We start from the raw sequence: 18,535 nt of genomic DNA on the forward strand, positions 1-18,535 counted from the left end.
GCTGAAAAAATGGGGAAAACCCCACTGGTCCTCTCTTTGCAAATTACACCATTCAGATGGTATCGAAATGTTCTTTTCTGCCAGGAGATGTGAGTTTATAATAAGGGGGCAAACAGGTGATGATTCTCAAATGATAGATGAAATAAACGCTGAAATGTGGATGTTGCATTTAATAGGAAAATGTTAGAATAAACTCATAGTTCTAGTCGAATTTTGAAAGGTTTGGTTACTGAATAAATACAATCCCACAGTCTAACTTGTTGACTGGACCATTCTCTCCCAGCAACACCGTCTCCGCCCACTCTCTACAGCCTGGTCTCCTCCTGTCAGCAACGCAACACCGACGGCTCCGTGACCTACGGCTGTTTGGCGATGGACTACTCCCCAGAAATCTCCAGCCTTACCTGGAAGAAAGATGGGCAGCTGATCACCACTGGAGTTACGAAATACCCGTCAGTGAGAAACAAGAAGGGAACCTACACCCTGAGCAGCCAGTTAACCATCACCGAGTCAGAGGGGGGATGCAGCGAAATCAGCTGCGAGGTTCGACACAGCGGCTCAGACAAGAGCATTGGAATGAAATGTAAGTGTTGTGGAACATGTGAGAAATAGAAAATATGTGATTCCTTTATTTACAACTTTGGTTATTTATGATACATTTATGGTGCACTGCATAGTTCTGATTCCTGGCGAAAAATATTGACTGCAGATAAAGAGTTAAACATAATAAGTCATTTTATTTGTTACAAGATCTTCTGTAAGAAATGTTAACTTGTGTTTTTGAAGCTGGTGGAAATTACATCCCTCCAAATGTTCTCCTCACCCGTGAGTTCCAATGAAGAAATCTCAAGACAGAAATTTGCAACCATCGTCTGTTCAATCTACAATTTCTGTCCAAACTCAATTAACGTGAAGTGGCTGAAGAATGGACAACCCATGGGTTGAGGATTTGTCACCTCTCCCGCCTGTGAAGTGAACGGGAACTTCTCGGCGAGCAGTCGGCTGACAGTCTCCGCTGGGGAATGGTTCAGCAAAGCGGTCTATACACTCATCGAGAGGTCAACCAAAGTCACAACATCACCGCATCTGGTAAGAGAAACAAACAGAGGAAACAATAAATCATCCTGCACTCTGATGTTAATCCAAATCAGGAATTTACTGGAGTTAGTACAAAGCAGAGAATTACTCTGATGTTAATCCAAATCAGGAATTTACTGGAGTTAGTACAAAGCAGAGAATAACTTCTAATTTACTACCATGTGGTTTGTGTTTCATTCTGATGTAAGAGCTGCATTAGGATTGCTCACCATTCAGGATTTTATCAGAACAGCAAAGAATGTTTCCCTCTACTTTGAAATCATTTAGTGAGTGAGGTGGCCTTGATATCAGCTTTATTCCGAAACAGCTGATTATATTTGAGAAGCAATGGGTGTCTTGAAACCCTTATTGATAACAGCTCCGGGGGAAAGTGTTGAAAAGTTCATCTAACCTATTTATAAATTAGCGTTCATGACTGTATTCCAGAGATCAGGAATTATGTATCGCATTGGGAATGCTGCAATACTGATTCCTTAAAATGATACCGGGGCTAAACGACTTTCACAATAGTAGTTAGCACTGAGGCCTCACAATGCCTGGGACCCGGCTCAATATTGACCTTGTGTGACTGTGTGAAGTTTACACCTTCACCCTGTCTCTGCACGGGTTTCCTCCAGGTGCTCCGGTTTCCTCCCACAGAGGAAATATGAGCAGGTTAGGTGAATTGCTGATGCTAAATTGTCGCTGAATGTCCAAAGATTAGGTGGGGTTGTGAGGTGACAGGGATAGGGTGGGGGAATTATTTTATGCAGAGTGCACTTTCGGAGGGTCGGTACAGTCTCGATGGACCGAATGGTCCTCTTCTGCATGTGAGTGACTCTATGATTCTATAATAGTTTTCACAGAACACGCTGGTTTTCTATTGTATATCAAATATTAAAGGCGGTCTTCAGAGGTTGGTATTTCGAAGTTTATTTATTCCCATTGAGTGATTGAAGGCTGAATACTGTTGTCCTGATTCTGAAGATGAAACTTCGGTTAATTTTCATGTTTTCATTCACAGATCCTTCCCTTTGCACTGATGCCTCAGTAACAATACTGCCGCCACCAATAGAACTGGAGGCGACAGTAACCTTAACCTGCGTCATTTCGAATGCTCCTCATGGAGTCAACGTGTCCTGGAGTGAAGCGAAGAAGCCGCTGAAATCAGAGATTGCCGACCAGCCTGGAGCAGATACTGAGAGCGTGGTCAGCAAATTAAACATCTCGACACAAGCCTGGCTGAGTGGGGCTGTGTTTGACTGTGTGGCGAGCCATCAGGACCTGCCAACTCCTTTAAGAATTTCAATCCACAAAAAAATAGGTGAGCGGTGAGACTGAAGCAATAAGTGAGGCATTGTGTCTATTTCTAGTGTCAGTGCAGCGGTCAGTATTTAGCATTCAGGGTATTTATGGTCCATTATGATTGGTAATTCCACTAACTAAATACTCTGGGCGTTTAGAGTTTAAGGGGGAAATTGATATGCAGATGAATGAACAATGAAACCCAACTGTGACATTGGGTTTAGATGGAGCGAGACCATAGACCACAAGACTGAGGAACAGACGTTGGCCATTGGGCCCATCAACACCGGTCCAGCCGGCAGTGAGGCCATGACTGATCTGATGTGATAATCTTAAACTCCTCTTTCCCGCCTTATCCTCATATCCCTTGCCGGCTTTACTGATTTAAAATATGTCTCTCTCAACCTTGAACATACTGAGCAACCCAGAATCTACAGCCACCGGGTTAAATAATTCCACAGCTTCCCTACTCTCTGAGAGAGGAAATTCCACCTCATCTCTGTGTTAAATGGGAGAACCTTCACTTTGTGATCATGCACGCTGCTCCCAGACGCTCCCACAAGGGAAAACAACCCCTCAACGTCTATCCTAAGAAGCTCTCTGAGAATCTTTCATGTCTCAATTAGGCCTCCTTTATTCCTCTAAACTCCAATAAGTACAGCCCAACCTACTTACCCTCTCCCCATAAGAAAATCCCTCCATACTCGCGATCAACCTCGTGATCCTTCTCTACACTGCCTTCAAAACCAATCTGTCTTCCTTAGATAAGGGCAACAAAACGATTCAAAGTATATCAGGTGCAGTCTAACTAATGCCTTGTATTGTTTTCGCGAGACTTCCCCATGTTTACATTCTATCCCCTTTGAAATAAATCTCAACATTAAATTTGTCTCCATATTACCTGCAGAACTTGCTTTGTGTGGTTTCTGCACGAGGACCCCCAATTCCCCCGTTACTTCAGCTTTCTCCAGTCTTTCTTCATCTAAATAATATTCTGTTATGTTCTTCCTCCTACCAAAGTGTCTAACCTCACATCTTCGAACATTATGTTCCATCTGCCAAGTTTTTACTCAGTAAGTTAAGCTGTCTCTGTCCCTCTATGGATATTCTGTCATCCTCACCACTTGCCTTTCTATTTTTGTATCTGCAGCCATGGCAATAGTACATTCACTTATTAAACACAGTTTTGAAATTCATGTATATCACATCTACTGGTCCCCCTCTCTCCAGCCTTCTCGTTATCACCTCAAAGAATTGCAATAAATTTGTCAGGCATGATTTACCCTTCACGAAGCCGGGCAGAACCAGCTTGATTACACTCTGTATGCTTAAATGCTCAGCTATTAATGTCCCTGGCCTATAGTTACCTCTTTTTGACTCCCTCCCTTTTGAATAAGGGTGTTACATTGGCAGTTTCCCAATCATCTTGGAGTAAGGTGGGAGGAGCCTGGAGTGGAGTTTATACACCAGCACAGAACAGGCGGGCCGAATGGCCTGTTTCCCTGCTGTTCACTTTCTGAAACTTCCGAATCCAATATCCGTAAATTCTCAGCGAAAAGGCTTGTGTCCATCTCAGCTCCGAGCTGGGAAACCGGACAGATCCTAAAGTGGAAAATGGAAACCTTTAAAATCCAACACAAAACACATTTCTCTCACATCCAACCCGCGGTTCCATTGTCTCCGGAATTCCCCATTTTATTTACATTTATTTTACATTTTCTGCAGATCCCAATCCGCGGGAACCGTCCGTCTCTGTCCTCCTGCCCTCGGCTGAAGACGTCTCCGCTCAGAGATTCGTCTCCCTCAGCTGCTTAGTGAGAGGTTTCTCCCCCCGAGAGATCTTCGTCAAGTGGACCGTCAATGACAAGCCGGTGAATCCCGGGAACTACAAGAACACCGAGGTGATGGCGGAGAACGGCAATAGCTCCTTCTTCATGTACAGCCTGTTATCCATTGCAGCGGAGGAGTGGGCCAGCGGCGCTTCTTACTCCTGTGTGGTGGGACATGAAGCCATCCCCTTGAAGATCATCAACAGAACGGTTGATAAATCCAGCGGTAAACCCAATTTTGTGAACATTTCCCTCGCTCTGAAGGACACCGTTAATTCATGTCAATGAGAATCTATCAATTGCATTTCGAACTAAAATAAAAATAATAAAAACTTTTTCCTCCAATTGTGATTTAAATACACAGCCGCTTAATTAATGGTGCTGCCACTTTGCTGATATCAGATCTGTTCAATGTGACCCGGATTTCTACAGGTCTCGGCCCCAAGTCTGATATAACCAGAGCTCCCAGCTCAGATACACCCTGGGTTAGAGACAGAGCAAAACTCATTCATTACAGGATTCATTGACTTTCCTCCCGCTGAGGAGAAATCGGACAATTCCCCATTTCAGACAAACACATCACATTTCGATCTCGGTGTTCCTGCTTCGCTCATTGTCCATCCCTTTAAAATTAATGTCAGATTTAAGTTGCTGTATCACACCCACTGGGAACTGAATTGAGGGTCACACAGAAACATGGACCAACAATCCCCAGTCAAAGAGAGGGGAAAGTGAAATTGTTAATCCACTGTCCCCCACTTCACCAGCAAAGAGAGGGCAGGGGCATTAGTTAATCCACTGTACCCCCACTTCCCAACAAAGAGAGGGGCAGGGGCATTAGCTTACACACTGTACCCCCACTTCCCTAACAGAGAGGGGGAGGGGCATTACTTAATGCACGGTACCCCCACTTGCCCAGCAAAGAGACGGTGGGCATTAGTTAATCCACTGCGCACATGCTTCCAACAATGAGTGGAGCGGCATTATTTAATCTGCTGTACCCACACTTCCCCAACAAAGAGAGCAAAGGGCCAATACTAACCCACTTTCCCGACCAAAAGAGGAAGAAGGTGATGAGTGAACTCTCTGTCTCTCCACCTCCAGCAGGGAGATCCCAAAGGCAATTTGCTGAGCTGACCAGAGAGAGGGAGATTATTAACTCAATATCTTCCCAGTCCCCAAGCAAGGAGTTTGGAAGTAAACGGTTCTCTAGACTCAGAACGCAGTTACTGACTGTGGTGGTATGTATTAGGGGTCATGTGGGACTGTGAAGCCGTGACGCTATTGGCTGACAGATCCCGGGTCCTGGTTGGCTGTTGACTCCTGGCTCCGCCCTGAAGGCGGAGTATAAGAACCCGAGCTTCTCCCCGCCGCTTCATTCTGTTGCTGAACTGCTGGGGACAAGTCTCGCTAAATAAAGCCTCACCGACTTCATCACTACTCATCTCTCTCGTAAGTCATTGTGCGCTACACTGACATTACAAGACGTCATGTAGCTTACTGGCTGAAGGGTTTAAAAGACCATCATGATAAAGATGCATTTTTTTTAACACCATTGTTCCTCTTATCCGTCTGCTAAAACCGATTCCCCATAATCCAAATCCAGACTGGTGATTGAATTCTCCCTGGGGTTTCACTGTTCTCTCCTGAGGCGCTTCCTTGTATTTTTGCATTAGGTCACCTGATGTCAGCTTGTAACTCACAGAAAACACATTTAGAAGCAGAAAGTTCAACATATTCTACATCGGTACCAATAATACCCACAACTGGCAAAGCTACAGGCAGCTGATACAAATACACAGACAGATAAACAGACACAAACACGACACACACATGCACACAGACCCACACACGCTCACACGTAGAGACAAACACACACATATAGACACACATAGAAACACATGCATAAACATACACCCAGGCACAACGAACCACACATATTTTGACACAAAAACACACGCAAATATGCGCAAAAATTCACAAACATGCACATAAACACAAAAAGCACGTTTATACACACACTGACACACGTGCACATACACACATACACACACAAATCCACACACACAAGCGGCTACACAAATGTATACAAACAGACACATACAACCACGTGTCCACACAGATACACAAACATATGAAACGAGACAAGCAAGCTAACAGAAGAATATGAAACACAACTGTAACCAATAACATGTACTTAGCAGAATTTCACGATGACACAAATTTTTCCATTCAAACAGAGTCAAATATCCACACTAACACACTTATGGGCACACGTGGTCACATATTAGCATACTCATACACATGCTAGCACAAACATACATTAGTGCACATAGAGGCATCAATACACATCAATAGATAGTTATAAACAATCATCAATGCTTAAGTAGCACTGCTGCCTCACAGCGCCAGAAATCCGGATTCAATTCCAGCCTTTAGTGATTGTCTGTGTGGAGTTTCCACGTTTTCCCATGTCTATTCCTGTTTCCTCCGCATGCTCCGGTTTCCTCCCGCAAACTAAATATGTGCAGGTTAGGTGGATTGGCCATGCTATATTATCCCTTAGTGCCCACAACATTTGGTGGGGTTACGAGGTTCTGGGGATAGGGCAGGAGCATGCGTTCAGGTATAGTGCTCTTTTGGTGGGTCGGTGCAGACTCAATGGGCCGAATAGCCTCGTTCAGCAGAGTAGGGATTATACGATGATGATTCTATGATGAAATACACACATCAACAAACACACACACACACAAACGCACTTATCCAGACACAAACATTAAGACACTGACATGCATGTTGAATGTATAAAGACACACTAACACTTTTATTACTGGGCAGGGAAGTATAAACTTATATTAACACAGGCATTAATATACAAACATAGACTTCAACACACACAATAGAACACTCATATCTACACATTGACAGAAGATAAACAAAGTTCACATACATACGCTGACACACAAATACACAGATCAATACTCATTGACACATGAACACACACAATGACACTTATAAAGACATCGGGACACACAAAAGAAGAGTAAAGAAATACGAATTTTGCATCTACACAGACACAAAAGCTAAAGAACAAACACAAACGTCAGGCAAGGGTGGCACGGTGATGCAATGGTTAGCACTGCTGCCTCACAGTGCCAAGGACCTGGGTTTGATCCCACTCCTGGGTCTCTGTACCAGTGGAGTTTGCACATTCTCCCTGTGACCTATGGGTCTCACCCCCACAACCCAAAGTTGTGCAGGGTAGGTGGATTGGCCACGCCAAATTGCCCCTTAATTGGAAAAATTAAGTTACACAGATCGATTTCTGAGTGTCACAAACTGAACAGTAGATATGCAATGACAAATATATTAAAGAATGAATTAGCAGCGGGAGAAAATGAAACGAGAATATTAAAAATATATCCATGATTAATAAACAGTCTGATTATATTTATTTGGCTTTATCCTCATAGATACCACAGGCCACACCTGGACTGAAGACTATGAGGATGATAACGGGAACATCTGGACAACCGCTTCCACATTCATCACCCTGTTCTTCCTGAGCATTTCCTACAGCGCTGCAGTCACTCTGGTGAAGGTGAGAAGATTCAATCCACTCACACTTCAGACTGACAGAAGCCGCTTAAAAAATCTCTAAATGTTTGATTGATTAAAAACTCTAACATCAATGTCCCTGATCATAAACATCTGCTTCATCATTTTCTCTCTCTTTTACAGATCAAGTGATCGGTTGACGTTTGGACGTTGTAGATTTTCCTCAGCTATTTATTATGATGTGTGTGTGACACAAATACAATATCTCCTCTTGGTGACTCTAACAGTAAAATTCTCTCAGTTTATTATTCTGCATCTGTAACTGAGACAATCATCAACAGTATTTCTGTTTTTCAGTTTAAAATGTACGAGATAATTTTGGCTGTAATGTAATTGTAGCTAATAATTTCTCTCACTGTCATGTCTAAATAATGTCATGTCTAAATAATGTCATGACCGAAAGCTAGTGACATCGAAACAAACCTGTTGGACTTTAACCTGGTGTTGTAAGACTTCTTACTATGTCTAAATAAGTAATGTATCTCGTACTTATTCACAACTGTTGCTTTCCCTTTATGCTGAGCTCCTGTTCTCTCTTGTGTTACAGTCGTACATACATTTGGCAGCTCAGAGGGCATGTGTTTTGTTCTTACTGTGACCCTCAATTGTTATGTTCCCTTTTGTAAACATCAAAATAAACTTTTGTGTAATATTTTCACTGAAATTGAATGAAAAATCAAGAAAATAAGACTAATCAGAACTCCTTTCTCTGAGGTTCATCAGCACCGCTCCATTTCCCCGATTATACAGTTATCTCCCCTTTCCCAGACAGATATTTCTCACCAGACCTGTCTGGGATGTGTCTGAACTCATGGCCCCTCGGTGAAAGAGCCATGCGCCCCCAAGCGGCCCATCCGGGTAAACACACCTTCACCTTTGCCTTTTTATGGTAAACTTCAGAGACAGATTGATTTCACAGCTGAAGAATTCCACAGATTCACTGCCCTCTGATGGAAGAAATGTCTCCTAATCTCTGTCATAAATTTGAGATCCCTTACTCTGAGATTATGCCCTCTGGTCTCAGACTCTTCCACAAGTGGAAACACTCTGATTTTTCAGGCTGTGTAACTGGTTAAAGCTCTTTCCACAGTCAGTTCACTGGAACACTCTCACTCAGGTGTGTGTGTCTCGGGGCTTTTCCAGTCACACTGATGTTTGAAATCTCTTCCCACAGTCAGAACAGACAAGCACATTGACAGTTTGTGATATTTAGATCCTAATGAATTGAGTGACTGTCAGATCTTGATGTTATATTTGGTTCGAGTTGCCAGGCTGCCAATCCTCCCATTCTAATGCCTGAAAAATAAGTTTACAAAAATGATCACTGGAAGAATAGGGTAGAAATTCACAACAGACCATTCTAGTTTCTATTGAACCTTCTTTCCTCTCTTGCTTTCCCCAAGCATGTGGTCCAGTCAAAATAAAAGACCAAAATCAGCAAGTCCCAACAAAAGTGTCACTGCCTGTGCGGAGTCTGCCCGTTCTCCCCGTGTCTGCGTGGGCTTCCTCCGGGTGCTCCGGTTTCCTCCCACAGTCCAAAGATGTGCAGGTTCGGTGGATTGGCCATGCTAAATTGCCCTTACGTTAGATGGGGTTGATGGGTTACAGGGATAGGGTGGAGTTGCGGGCTTAAGTAGGGTGCGCTTTCCAAGAGCCGGTGCAGACTCGATGGGCCGAATGGCCTCCTTCTGCACTGTAAATTTTATGATTGTACCTCTATGATTATTGAACAATCAGCGAGTCAGCCTGAAATCAGCCTCACAATGCCCAGGTGATTGACGGCAGCTCCGGACCAATAGGAAGAGGAGGGGCGGGACTGGACGACCGACCAGGAGCAGCTCGTCCTCCAACCAATCGGAGTGAATGAGGGGCGGGCCCGCTGTGATTGAAGCATGCGCAGTGTGGGTAATGGCGATGGAGAAGGAAGTCTTTTTTAGAATGGAAATTGGTAAGAGGTGTTTAACAATATGGAGGGAGCGAGAGATCGCGGGAGTGGGCGGAAACGTTGTGTAAAGTTGTTGAAATCGCAAACCTCGGAAAGGTTTACGGGACCCCGTTTGTACCGAGCGGGGCTGCAGCTCCTCATCTTCGGCCCGGATTTACGGCCGCCATCTTTATTGGATGTGTATCTGGGCGCATGCGCGTTTGCCGTGTTTGTCGGTGGCGATGTTTCAATCAGTGGGAGGAGCTTGTTCCCCATTGTTCAGAATGGAGACAACCTGTCCATCAAACTGCATTCGTCTTTGATTCCCAATGTCTTATTAATGATGCAAAGCGGTGGCAGAGATGAAAATGAATCAAATGAAAATCGCTTATTGTCACAAGTAGGCTTCAAATGAAGTTACTGTGAAAAGCCCCTAGTCACCACATTCCGGCGCCTGTTCGGGGAGGCTGTTAAAGAAAAGGAAGAAAATCCTGCTCTCCGGATTTCACTGTCTTATTAGACGTTCTGTCCCATGTGAAATGAAATGACGGACTGATGGTGATTAATTTTGGAAACTCCTTTTACAAGTGATTAGTAGGGAAGGATTTACACACAGCAAATTCAAACCAGGCGAAATATTTATCTTCCTGAATTTCATTTCTGGTCTGACAGTGATGCCTTTGTAAACTTCTTTCACAGGGACTTAGAAAGGGATACGCAGACAGGAAACTCACAATCAATCCTCACATCAAATTCTAACACCACTGTTCGAGTTACCAGGACCTGGAGATTATCGACCTTTGTGTGTAAGCATTGAGTTCCATATCATTATCACTCACTGTATAAAATGTCTACCTCCTATCTCCCCTGTAGATCTTGTTCACAATCTTAAATCTGTGTCCCGTAATCCTTATACAATCTACTGATGGGAACAGATTTTAAAAATCTTTTGCTGGGTTTGCCGTTGTCGTTTCTGGTGCCTGGGTCGATGCCGGGTGGTCCGTCCGGTTTCATTCCTTTTCCATGTTTTTGTTGTGGTTGAATCAGCTTGGACCAGTCCATTTAGGGTCCAGAACACAATTGAAGTCTCCTCCAAGAATCAATTGATCTATATCCAGGTCTGGGATGGATTCCAACAATTTTTTTACAAAAGTTTTGATGAGATTCCCTCATTAAAAAAAAAGATAGAGAAGCAGAATTAGGCCATTCAGCCCATCGAGTTTTTGAGGTTGCTCTGCCATTCGATCATGGCTGATATGTTTCTCATCCCCATTCATCTTGTATTGTAGCTCTCTTGAAATGAATGCGAACATTGCATTTGCCTTTCTAACTGCCAACTTTCCTTTATTTGTTCTTGGGATGTGGGAGTTGCCTTGGCCCAATGTTACTAATCATAATCAGTTCGCAAAGCATAATTTAAATCAAACATATCCATTTCAATAGTGGGTTTATTACCCAATATGCGTTGCAGCTGAGAATGTGCTCTATCCACATGACAGAAGCTTCTCGCACATGCGCAGAGTCCGGCTGTGACTGGAGCATGCGGCGTTCGGGCTGTGACCGGCGCATGCGCAGTTCAGATTGTCGCTGACGGTGCAAGGAGCGGGGAAGCAACAATCGAGCGACTTTCAGGAATGGAGCCGTGGGTGGCCGGGGAGCGATAGAAGCTGCGAAGTGAGCCGGGAGGGTTCATAAATACCCCGTGGAGGCTTCAACTCCCGAGGAAAATGTTAACGGTCCCGTCTTAAACAGCACCGAACAGAGTGAGAGCTGAGCGGTGACAGGCCCGGGTTACCGGCCGCCATCTTTACAGAGGACATGATGCCACAGGGCGCATGCGCTGCGAGCCTGGACCGGATGCCAACTCTCCCGGATTGACTGACTGGAGTCTCCAGGATTTTATTTTATTGATTTGTGGGAGTCACTGGCTGGGCCAACATTTATTGCCCATCCCTAATTTCCCTCAAACCGAGTGGCTTGCTCGGCCATCTCGGAGGGCATTTAAAGAGTCAACCATATTGCTGTGGTTTGGAATCGTGTTGGCCAGACCAGGTAAGGATGGCAGATTTTCTTTTCTGTTCATTCACGGGATGTGGGTGTCGCTGGCTGGGCCAGCATTCACTGCCCAGCACTAATTGCCCTTGAACTGAGTGTATCTCAGAGAGCATCTCAGAGAGTCAACCAGCTGACTGTGGATCTGGAGTCACCTGTAGGCCAGACCAGGAAAGGATAGAAGATTTCCTTCACTGAAGGACATGAGTGAATCAGGTGGGTCTTTGCAACAACCAACAATTGTTTCAGGGTCTTCAATAGACTTTAAATGAATTCAAATTTAACCTTCTGTCTTGGTGAGAATCGTGTCTGGGAAATCATTACGACAGTAAAGAAGATTTTAATGTAATTTTCTTTGAACATTTCTCTTAGTGGATATAAAAATATTGAAAATGGGGTAAAGGTTATTTGGCTGACAATCACTGTCCTGTAAAGTACCCAGTCCTTTTGCTTCCCAATTGGCCGAGGAAGGCAGCGTGTCACAAGGATGGATGTGTTGACAGATTAATGGCTGGAGGATGGCGGCAGGTCATGTGACCAAAGCTCCAGGAATACATTTAATCAAAGTTGATGAGGAGAGAATGTTGTGAATTTCTATCCCAAACCGACAGTGAGATTTCTGTAAATTTACAGGATACTGGAAGTGGTGGTTTAACAGACGGGAAAAGCAAACCAAACGTCACATCGCGATCTGACAGAGTCACTCGATTCATCAGAACCTGAATATCAACAGCATCTGGGTGTGGAAGGTAAAAGGTTTGACCTTTCTGTCTGTGAGGGAAGATTTCAGGTCTCAGTGTGACTGGAAAAGCCCCGAGATTCACAAACCCTGGTTCGACCAAACCTGGAGAACTGTGTTCAGTTCTGGTCAACAAACCTGAGGAAGGATAGAATGGCCTCGGAGGGAGTGTAGCACAGATTTACCTGAACGATATCTGTCCCCCCCGGTGTTAAATTACAAAACTAGACTGCACAAAAGAATCAGAGACATGATGGTACAGAGAATGGCATTCGGCCCAGTGAATCCATGCCAGCTCTCTGGAGCAATCCAGTCAGTCCCATTCTCCTGCTCCCTGTATCTTCGCAGGTTTATTTCCCTCAGGTGTCTATCCAATTTCCTTTGGAAATCAAATGATTCATGGATCTATTTTCAAACTCCCTCATAGGCAGCAAGTTTCAGGTCATTGCCGCTCGCTGTGTAAAACCATATCTCATGTCACCTCATATCTCCTGTACCTTTTACATACAAACTAGGATCAGGCCACTTGGCCCCTCGAGCCTGATCAGCATTCAATAAGATTGCGACTGATCTCATTCTAACCTCAACTCCACATTCCTGCCTACCCCTGATGGCCCTTCACCCCCTTGCTCATCAAGAATCTATCCAGCTCTGCCTTAAAAATATTCAAGGACTCTGCTTTCACTGCCTTTTAAGGACGTGAGTTCCAAAATCTTACAACCCTCAAGAGAATAAAAAATCATCATCTCCATCTTAAATGGGTGACTCCTTATTTTGCTCTCATTCTCGCTTCTCCCACAAGAGGAAACATTCCCTCCATATCCACCCTGTCAAGAACCCTCAGGATCTTTTATAGTTCAATCCAGGTTTTACCCAAAACTTTAAATCTGTCTCCCTAGTGCTTGTACGATCAGTGAATGGAAACAGAGTTTCTTTGTCCACCCAATGGAAACCTGGCGTAATCTTGTGTACCTGAACACAAATCTCCCCTCCACCTCCTTTGCTGGAACCATTCTGGTAAATCACCTCTGCACCTTCTCAAGAACCTTCACATCCTTCCTGAAGAGTGATGACCAGAGCTTTATAAAGATTTATAGAATAGAATTAGAACCATAGAATTCCTACAGAGCAGAAGGAGGCCATTTGGCCCATCGAGTCTGCACCGATTCTCTGAAAGGACACCCTGCCTAGGCACCCCCCCCCCCCCCCCCCCCCCGCCCCCGACCCTCTCCTTGTAACCCCATAGCCCCACCTAACCTGCACATCCCTGGACACTACCGGGCAATTTATCAAGACCAATTCCACCTAACTTTCCCTTCTTTGTATTGGAGGAAACCTGAGCACCAGGTGGAAACCCACGCAGACACGGGGAGAAAGTGCAAACTCCACACACACAGTCACCAAGGCCGGAATTGAACCCGGGTCCCTGGCGCTGTGAGGTAGCAGTGCTAACCACCGTGCCACCAAAAGCATAGTGTCAGTATCAATATTTCTATTTATGAAGCTCAAGGTCGAATATGCTTTGCCAACTACTCTCTTAATATGTCTTCTGGATATACAAAATCCCTCTTCGCCTCTTTCTCTCTCCTCCAAAAGAGGCCAATTGGGTTTTTATGACAATCCAGCAGTTTTCATGGTCACTTTTTCCCAGTGCCGGCCCCACAAGTGAGCAGATTCATTCAGCTCAATTTCACAACCTGCCTTGTGGTCTTGTGGGTTCTCTCTCACTCCCTATTTTCTGTTTTTAAATCAGTTTCACAGGGTGTTCGAAGGGGAGGTTTCAAAGTTCGGAAACTCAAACCAAGCATCACATCAGGATCTGACAGAGATCTCTATTTATCACATCCTGAATATCATCGGAATATCATTGAACATGGAAGGAAAAAGCATCGTTCACAGTGGGGAGAAACCGTACATGATTTGTGTGTGTGGACGAGGATTCGCTCTATCATCAGGCCTCACAAGCCACAAATGCAGTCACACTGAGGAGAAACCGTGGAAATGTGCGGACTGTGGGAAAGGATTCACTTCCCCATCCCAGCTGGAAACTCATCGACGCAGTCACACTGGGGAGAGACCATTCACCTGCTCCAAGTGTGGGAAGGGATTCACTCAGTCATCCGACCTGCTTAGCCACCAGCGAATTCACACTGGGGAGAGACCGTTTAGGTGCTCTTACTGTGGGACTGAGTTCAAAAAATCATCGCACCTCACTGCACATCAGCGAATTCACACTGGGGAGAGGCCATTTGCCTGCGCCAAGTGTGGCAAGGGATTCACTCAGTTATCTGCTCTGCAGAAGCACCAGCGAATTCACACTGGGGAGAGACCATTCACCTGCTCAGAGTGTGGCAAAGGATTCACTCACTCATCCCTCCTGCTGAGTCACCAGCGAGTTCACACTGGGGAGAGACCATTCACCTGCTCAGAGTGTGGGAAGGGATTTACTATGTCAGCCCACCTGCTGAGACACCAGCGAGTTCACAGTGGGGAGAGACCGTTTCAATGTCCAGACTGCGGGAAGTGCTTCAAAGGTTCTGGGGATCTGATACGCCATCAACGTGTTCACACTGATGAGAAACCGTTCAGGTGCTCTCACTGCGGGACTGGGTTCAGACGATCATCTAACCTCACTGTACATCAGCGAATTCACACTGGGGAGAGACCGTTCACCTGCTCCGAGTGTGGGAAGGGGTTCACTGAGTCATCTAATCTGTCCACACACCAGCGAGTTCACACTGGGGAGAGACCATTCACCTGCTCCGAGTGTGGGAAGGGATTCACTAAGTCATCCCACCTGCTGAGTCACCAGCGAATTCACACTGGGGAGAGGCCATTCACCTGCTCCAACTGTGGGAAGGGATTCACTGAGTCATCCGCACTGCGGAAGCACCAGCGAGTTCACACTGGGGAGAGACCATTCGCCTGCTCCGAGTGTGGGAAGGGATTCACCACTTCATCCCACCTGCTGAGACATCAACGAGTTCACACTGATGAGAGACCTTTTCAATGTCCAGATTGCAGAAAGTGCTATAAAAGGTCTGGAGATCTGATGCGCCATCAACATGTTCACACTGACGAGTGACCGTTCGCCTGCTCCGAGTGTGGGAAGGGATTCACCACTTCATCCCACCTCCTGAGACACCAACGAGGCCACAAGTAACCACAGTGATTGGATTTTGCTGTTCCTCACATTCAGGACTGAAACATGTTCATTTGGGTCTCTTTCTGCTGCTAACAAACTCCAGCCCATTTACAGGGGCTAATACTCTGGCTAAAAGTCAACTAAATCAGAATCGTGTTAAATACGCAGAGTGCTGAAAGTTTTTAAATATCTCTGACACAAATTAGTTCCTTTTGACGTACTCTCACTTTCCCCTGTCTCTTCCGTACTCACCTCAACAAGACGTGTGAGGAGCTTGTGGAGCTTCTTTGTGACTGAGATTGAGTAAATCCGATCAGCTGCCTCTGCTGCTTCCCTCCCTTTCCCAAGCCCACCGGACCAAACTGTCTCTAAATGTCATCCTTTCCCGAGCCCTGAACCCACATCTTTCTCTAGTTTCTCTCCCATCTTCCCTCATACCCTCTCAGAGCTCATCTTGTCCATGAGATCCAGCTCCTGCTCCATCGACCCTATTCCCACTCAGCTACTGATCAGCCAACTCCCCTATGTCCATGGATATTGTCAACATTTCTGTCTCTTCAGGTACTGTCCCTCTGTCCTTCAAATCTACCATCATCACCCCCTCCTCAATAAAACCGGTCCTTGACCCTGCCATCCTAACAAATTACTGTCCCATCCCTCTCCACTCCAAACTATTAGATCATGTTGTCGCCTCCCAAATCTTTGCCCATCTTTCCCAGAACTCCCATGTTGGAATCCCTTCAATCAGATCTCTGCCCTGTCACAGTGAAATACAAACAGGAACTTACCTGGAGAGAAGACAGACAATCCGGGAGCTTGGATGCAAGGGTGGCATGGTAGCACAGTGGGCAGCACTGTTCGTTCACAGCACCAGGGACCAGGGTTCGATTCCCGGCTTGGGTCACTGTCTGTGCGGAGTCTGTAAGTTCTCCCCGTGTCTGCGTGTGTTTCCTCGGGTGCTCTGGTTTCCTCCCACAATCCAAAGATGTGCAGGTTAGGTGGACTGGCCATGCTAAATTGCCCTTGGTGTCCAAAAAAGCTAGGTGGGGTTACTGGGTTACGGGGATAGGGTGGAGGTGTGGGCTTAAGTAGAATGGTCTTTCCGAGGGCCGGTGCAGACCTGATGGGCCAAATGGCCTCCTTCTGCACTGTTAATTCGATGAGGTGAGATTGTCCTTTCTGAGCTGATTTTAACCATACAGGCGGGAACTTGCTGCCCAGATACCTCTTCCTATTTAGATCCATCCCGATCTACATCCCTAAGGCCTTTTCCAAAGCACTAGACAAACTAATCATGGTGTTCATATGGGGGGGGGAGTTGGGGGGCGAATGCAAGGATCCCGAAGAAGGTCCTAAAAAAACAAAATCGGGGGAGGGGGGAGGGGGGGGGGGGGGGGGGGGGGGGCTAGCCCTCCCAAACATACAATTCTACCACTGGGCGACGACGCTGAACGGATAAGCGGGCGAATCAAGGAGCCAGAAGCCGAGTGGGTGCGCGCGGAAGAGGCCTCCTGCAAGGGGACCTCCCTCTAGGCCCTCGCCACGGCGGCACTCCCAACCCCACCCAAAAAACACGACAGCAGCCCGGTGGTGATAGCCACCATCCAGTCCTGAAACCAACTACGGCCACAATTTGGCCTGACCAAAATGTCGGACAAAGCTCCCATCTGCAACAACCATAGGTTTGCACCAGCGCTAACTGACGCCACCTTTAAAAAGTGGGGACAGGACGGAGGGACACTGACAGTCAGGGACCTATACACGGACGGCAGGATTGCAACAATGGACGAACTGACAGAGAAATTCCAGCTAGCCAGGGGGAGCGAGCTAAGGTACCTGCAACTCAAAAACTTCCTACGAAAGGAGACAAGGACGTATCCACAACCGCCACGACAGACATTACTGGAAAAGTTACTGGACACAAGCATCCTAGATAAAGGCAACTGTAGCGACATGTATGACCGATTGATAGAAAGGGCCGACACCGTATTGGATGCAACAAGAAAGAAATGGGAGGAGGACTTGGGGATTGAAATAGGGTGGGGACTCTGGAGCGAAGCACTGCATGGGGTCAACTCCACCTCCACGTGCGCAAGGCTCAGCCTGACGCAACTAAAAGTGGTACATAGAGTCCACTTAACAAGAACTCGTATGAGTATGGTCTTCCTGAAGGTGGAGGATAGGTGGGAACAGTGCCAAGGAGGCCTGGCCAATCATGCCCACATGTTCTGGTCTTGCCCCAGACTTGCGGGGTACTACCTCCTTCAAGAAGACCACCATAATACCAGTACTAAAAAAGAACAAGGTAGCCTGCCTCAACGACTAACGTCTGTCATCATGGAATGCTTTGAGCGGCTGGTCATGAGATGGATCACTGCCAGCATCCCAGACGGTCTCGATCCAATGCAGTTTGCCTATCACCGCAATCTCACTGGCTCTGCAATCAACACTCAAACACCTCGACAACAAGGATACCTATGTAAGACTGCTGTTCATTGACTACAGCTCCGCCTTCAACACCATTATCCCAACAAGACTGATAACCAAACTCCGCAATCTTGGACTTGACCCCTCCCTGTGCAGCTGGATCCTCGACTTCCTCACCAACAGACCGCAATCTGTCAGGATAGGCAACAGCACCTCCTCCACAATAGTCCTCAACACTGGGGCCCCACAAGGATGTGTACTCAGTCCTCTACTGTACTCCCTATACACACATGACTGTGTGGCAATATTTAAATCAAACTCAATCTATAAGTTTGCGGATGATACGACTGTGGTGGGCCGTATCTCAAACAACGATGAATCAGACTACAGGAGGGAGATAAATCAGTTGGTTGCATGGT

At 46.0% G+C, this 18,535-nt stretch overlaps 1 protein-coding gene, 1 long non-coding RNA gene and 1 gene segment (V, D, J or C); 2 read left to right on the forward strand and 1 right to left on the reverse strand.

Annotated features, from left to right (window-relative positions):
* Window positions 1–602: 602 nt before the first annotated feature.
* Window positions 603–9,962, reverse strand: LOC140419104 (uncharacterized). Of its 2 annotated transcripts, XR_011945537.1 has the most exons (4): window positions 9,862–9,962; window positions 8,698–9,125; window positions 3,750–3,984; window positions 603–1,086 (listed from the first exon to the last, which is right to left on the reverse strand). It is a non-coding gene; the product is annotated as an uncharacterized lncRNA (long non-coding RNA). The 2 variants fall into 2 exon arrangements; XR_011945536.1 differs by lacking the exons at window positions 603–1,086; window positions 3,750–3,984 and having other exon boundaries at window positions 7,647–9,125.
* LOC140419103 (Ig heavy chain C region, membrane-bound form-like) lies at window positions 952–8,105 on the forward strand. The segment is given in 5 exon segments: window positions 952–1,089; window positions 2,102–2,401; window positions 4,108–4,437; window positions 7,685–7,812; window positions 7,953–8,105. Coding segments are annotated over 5 exon segments (834 nt in total).
* LOC140419101 (uncharacterized) lies at window positions 9,729–17,006 on the forward strand. 3 transcript variants are annotated; one of them, XM_072502857.1, is made up of 5 exons: window positions 9,730–9,777; window positions 10,453–10,559; window positions 11,915–12,021; window positions 12,439–12,554; window positions 14,298–17,006. In XM_072502857.1, exon 5 carries the CDS (start codon window positions 14,418–14,420, stop codon window positions 15,627–15,629), a length of 1,212 nt encoding a protein of 403 aa, XP_072358958.1. In that variant the 5' UTR covers window positions 9,730–9,777; window positions 10,453–10,559; window positions 11,915–12,021; window positions 12,439–12,554; window positions 14,298–14,417; the 3' UTR covers window positions 15,630–17,006. The 3 variants fall into 3 exon arrangements, with proteins under 3 accessions (XP_072358957.1, XP_072358958.1, XP_072358959.1); XM_072502856.1 differs by lacking the exon at window positions 11,915–12,021 and having other exon boundaries at window positions 9,729–9,777; XM_072502858.1 differs by lacking the exons at window positions 10,453–10,559; window positions 11,915–12,021 and having other exon boundaries at window positions 9,745–9,777.
* Window positions 17,007–18,535: the final 1,529 nt, after the last annotated feature.

The sequence above is a fragment of the Scyliorhinus torazame genome, chromosome 5, assembly GCF_047496885.1.
Source record: "Scyliorhinus torazame isolate Kashiwa2021f chromosome 5, sScyTor2.1, whole genome shotgun sequence".
In the NCBI taxonomy this organism is placed as follows: Eukaryota; Metazoa; Chordata; class Chondrichthyes; order Carcharhiniformes; family Scyliorhinidae; genus Scyliorhinus; species Scyliorhinus torazame.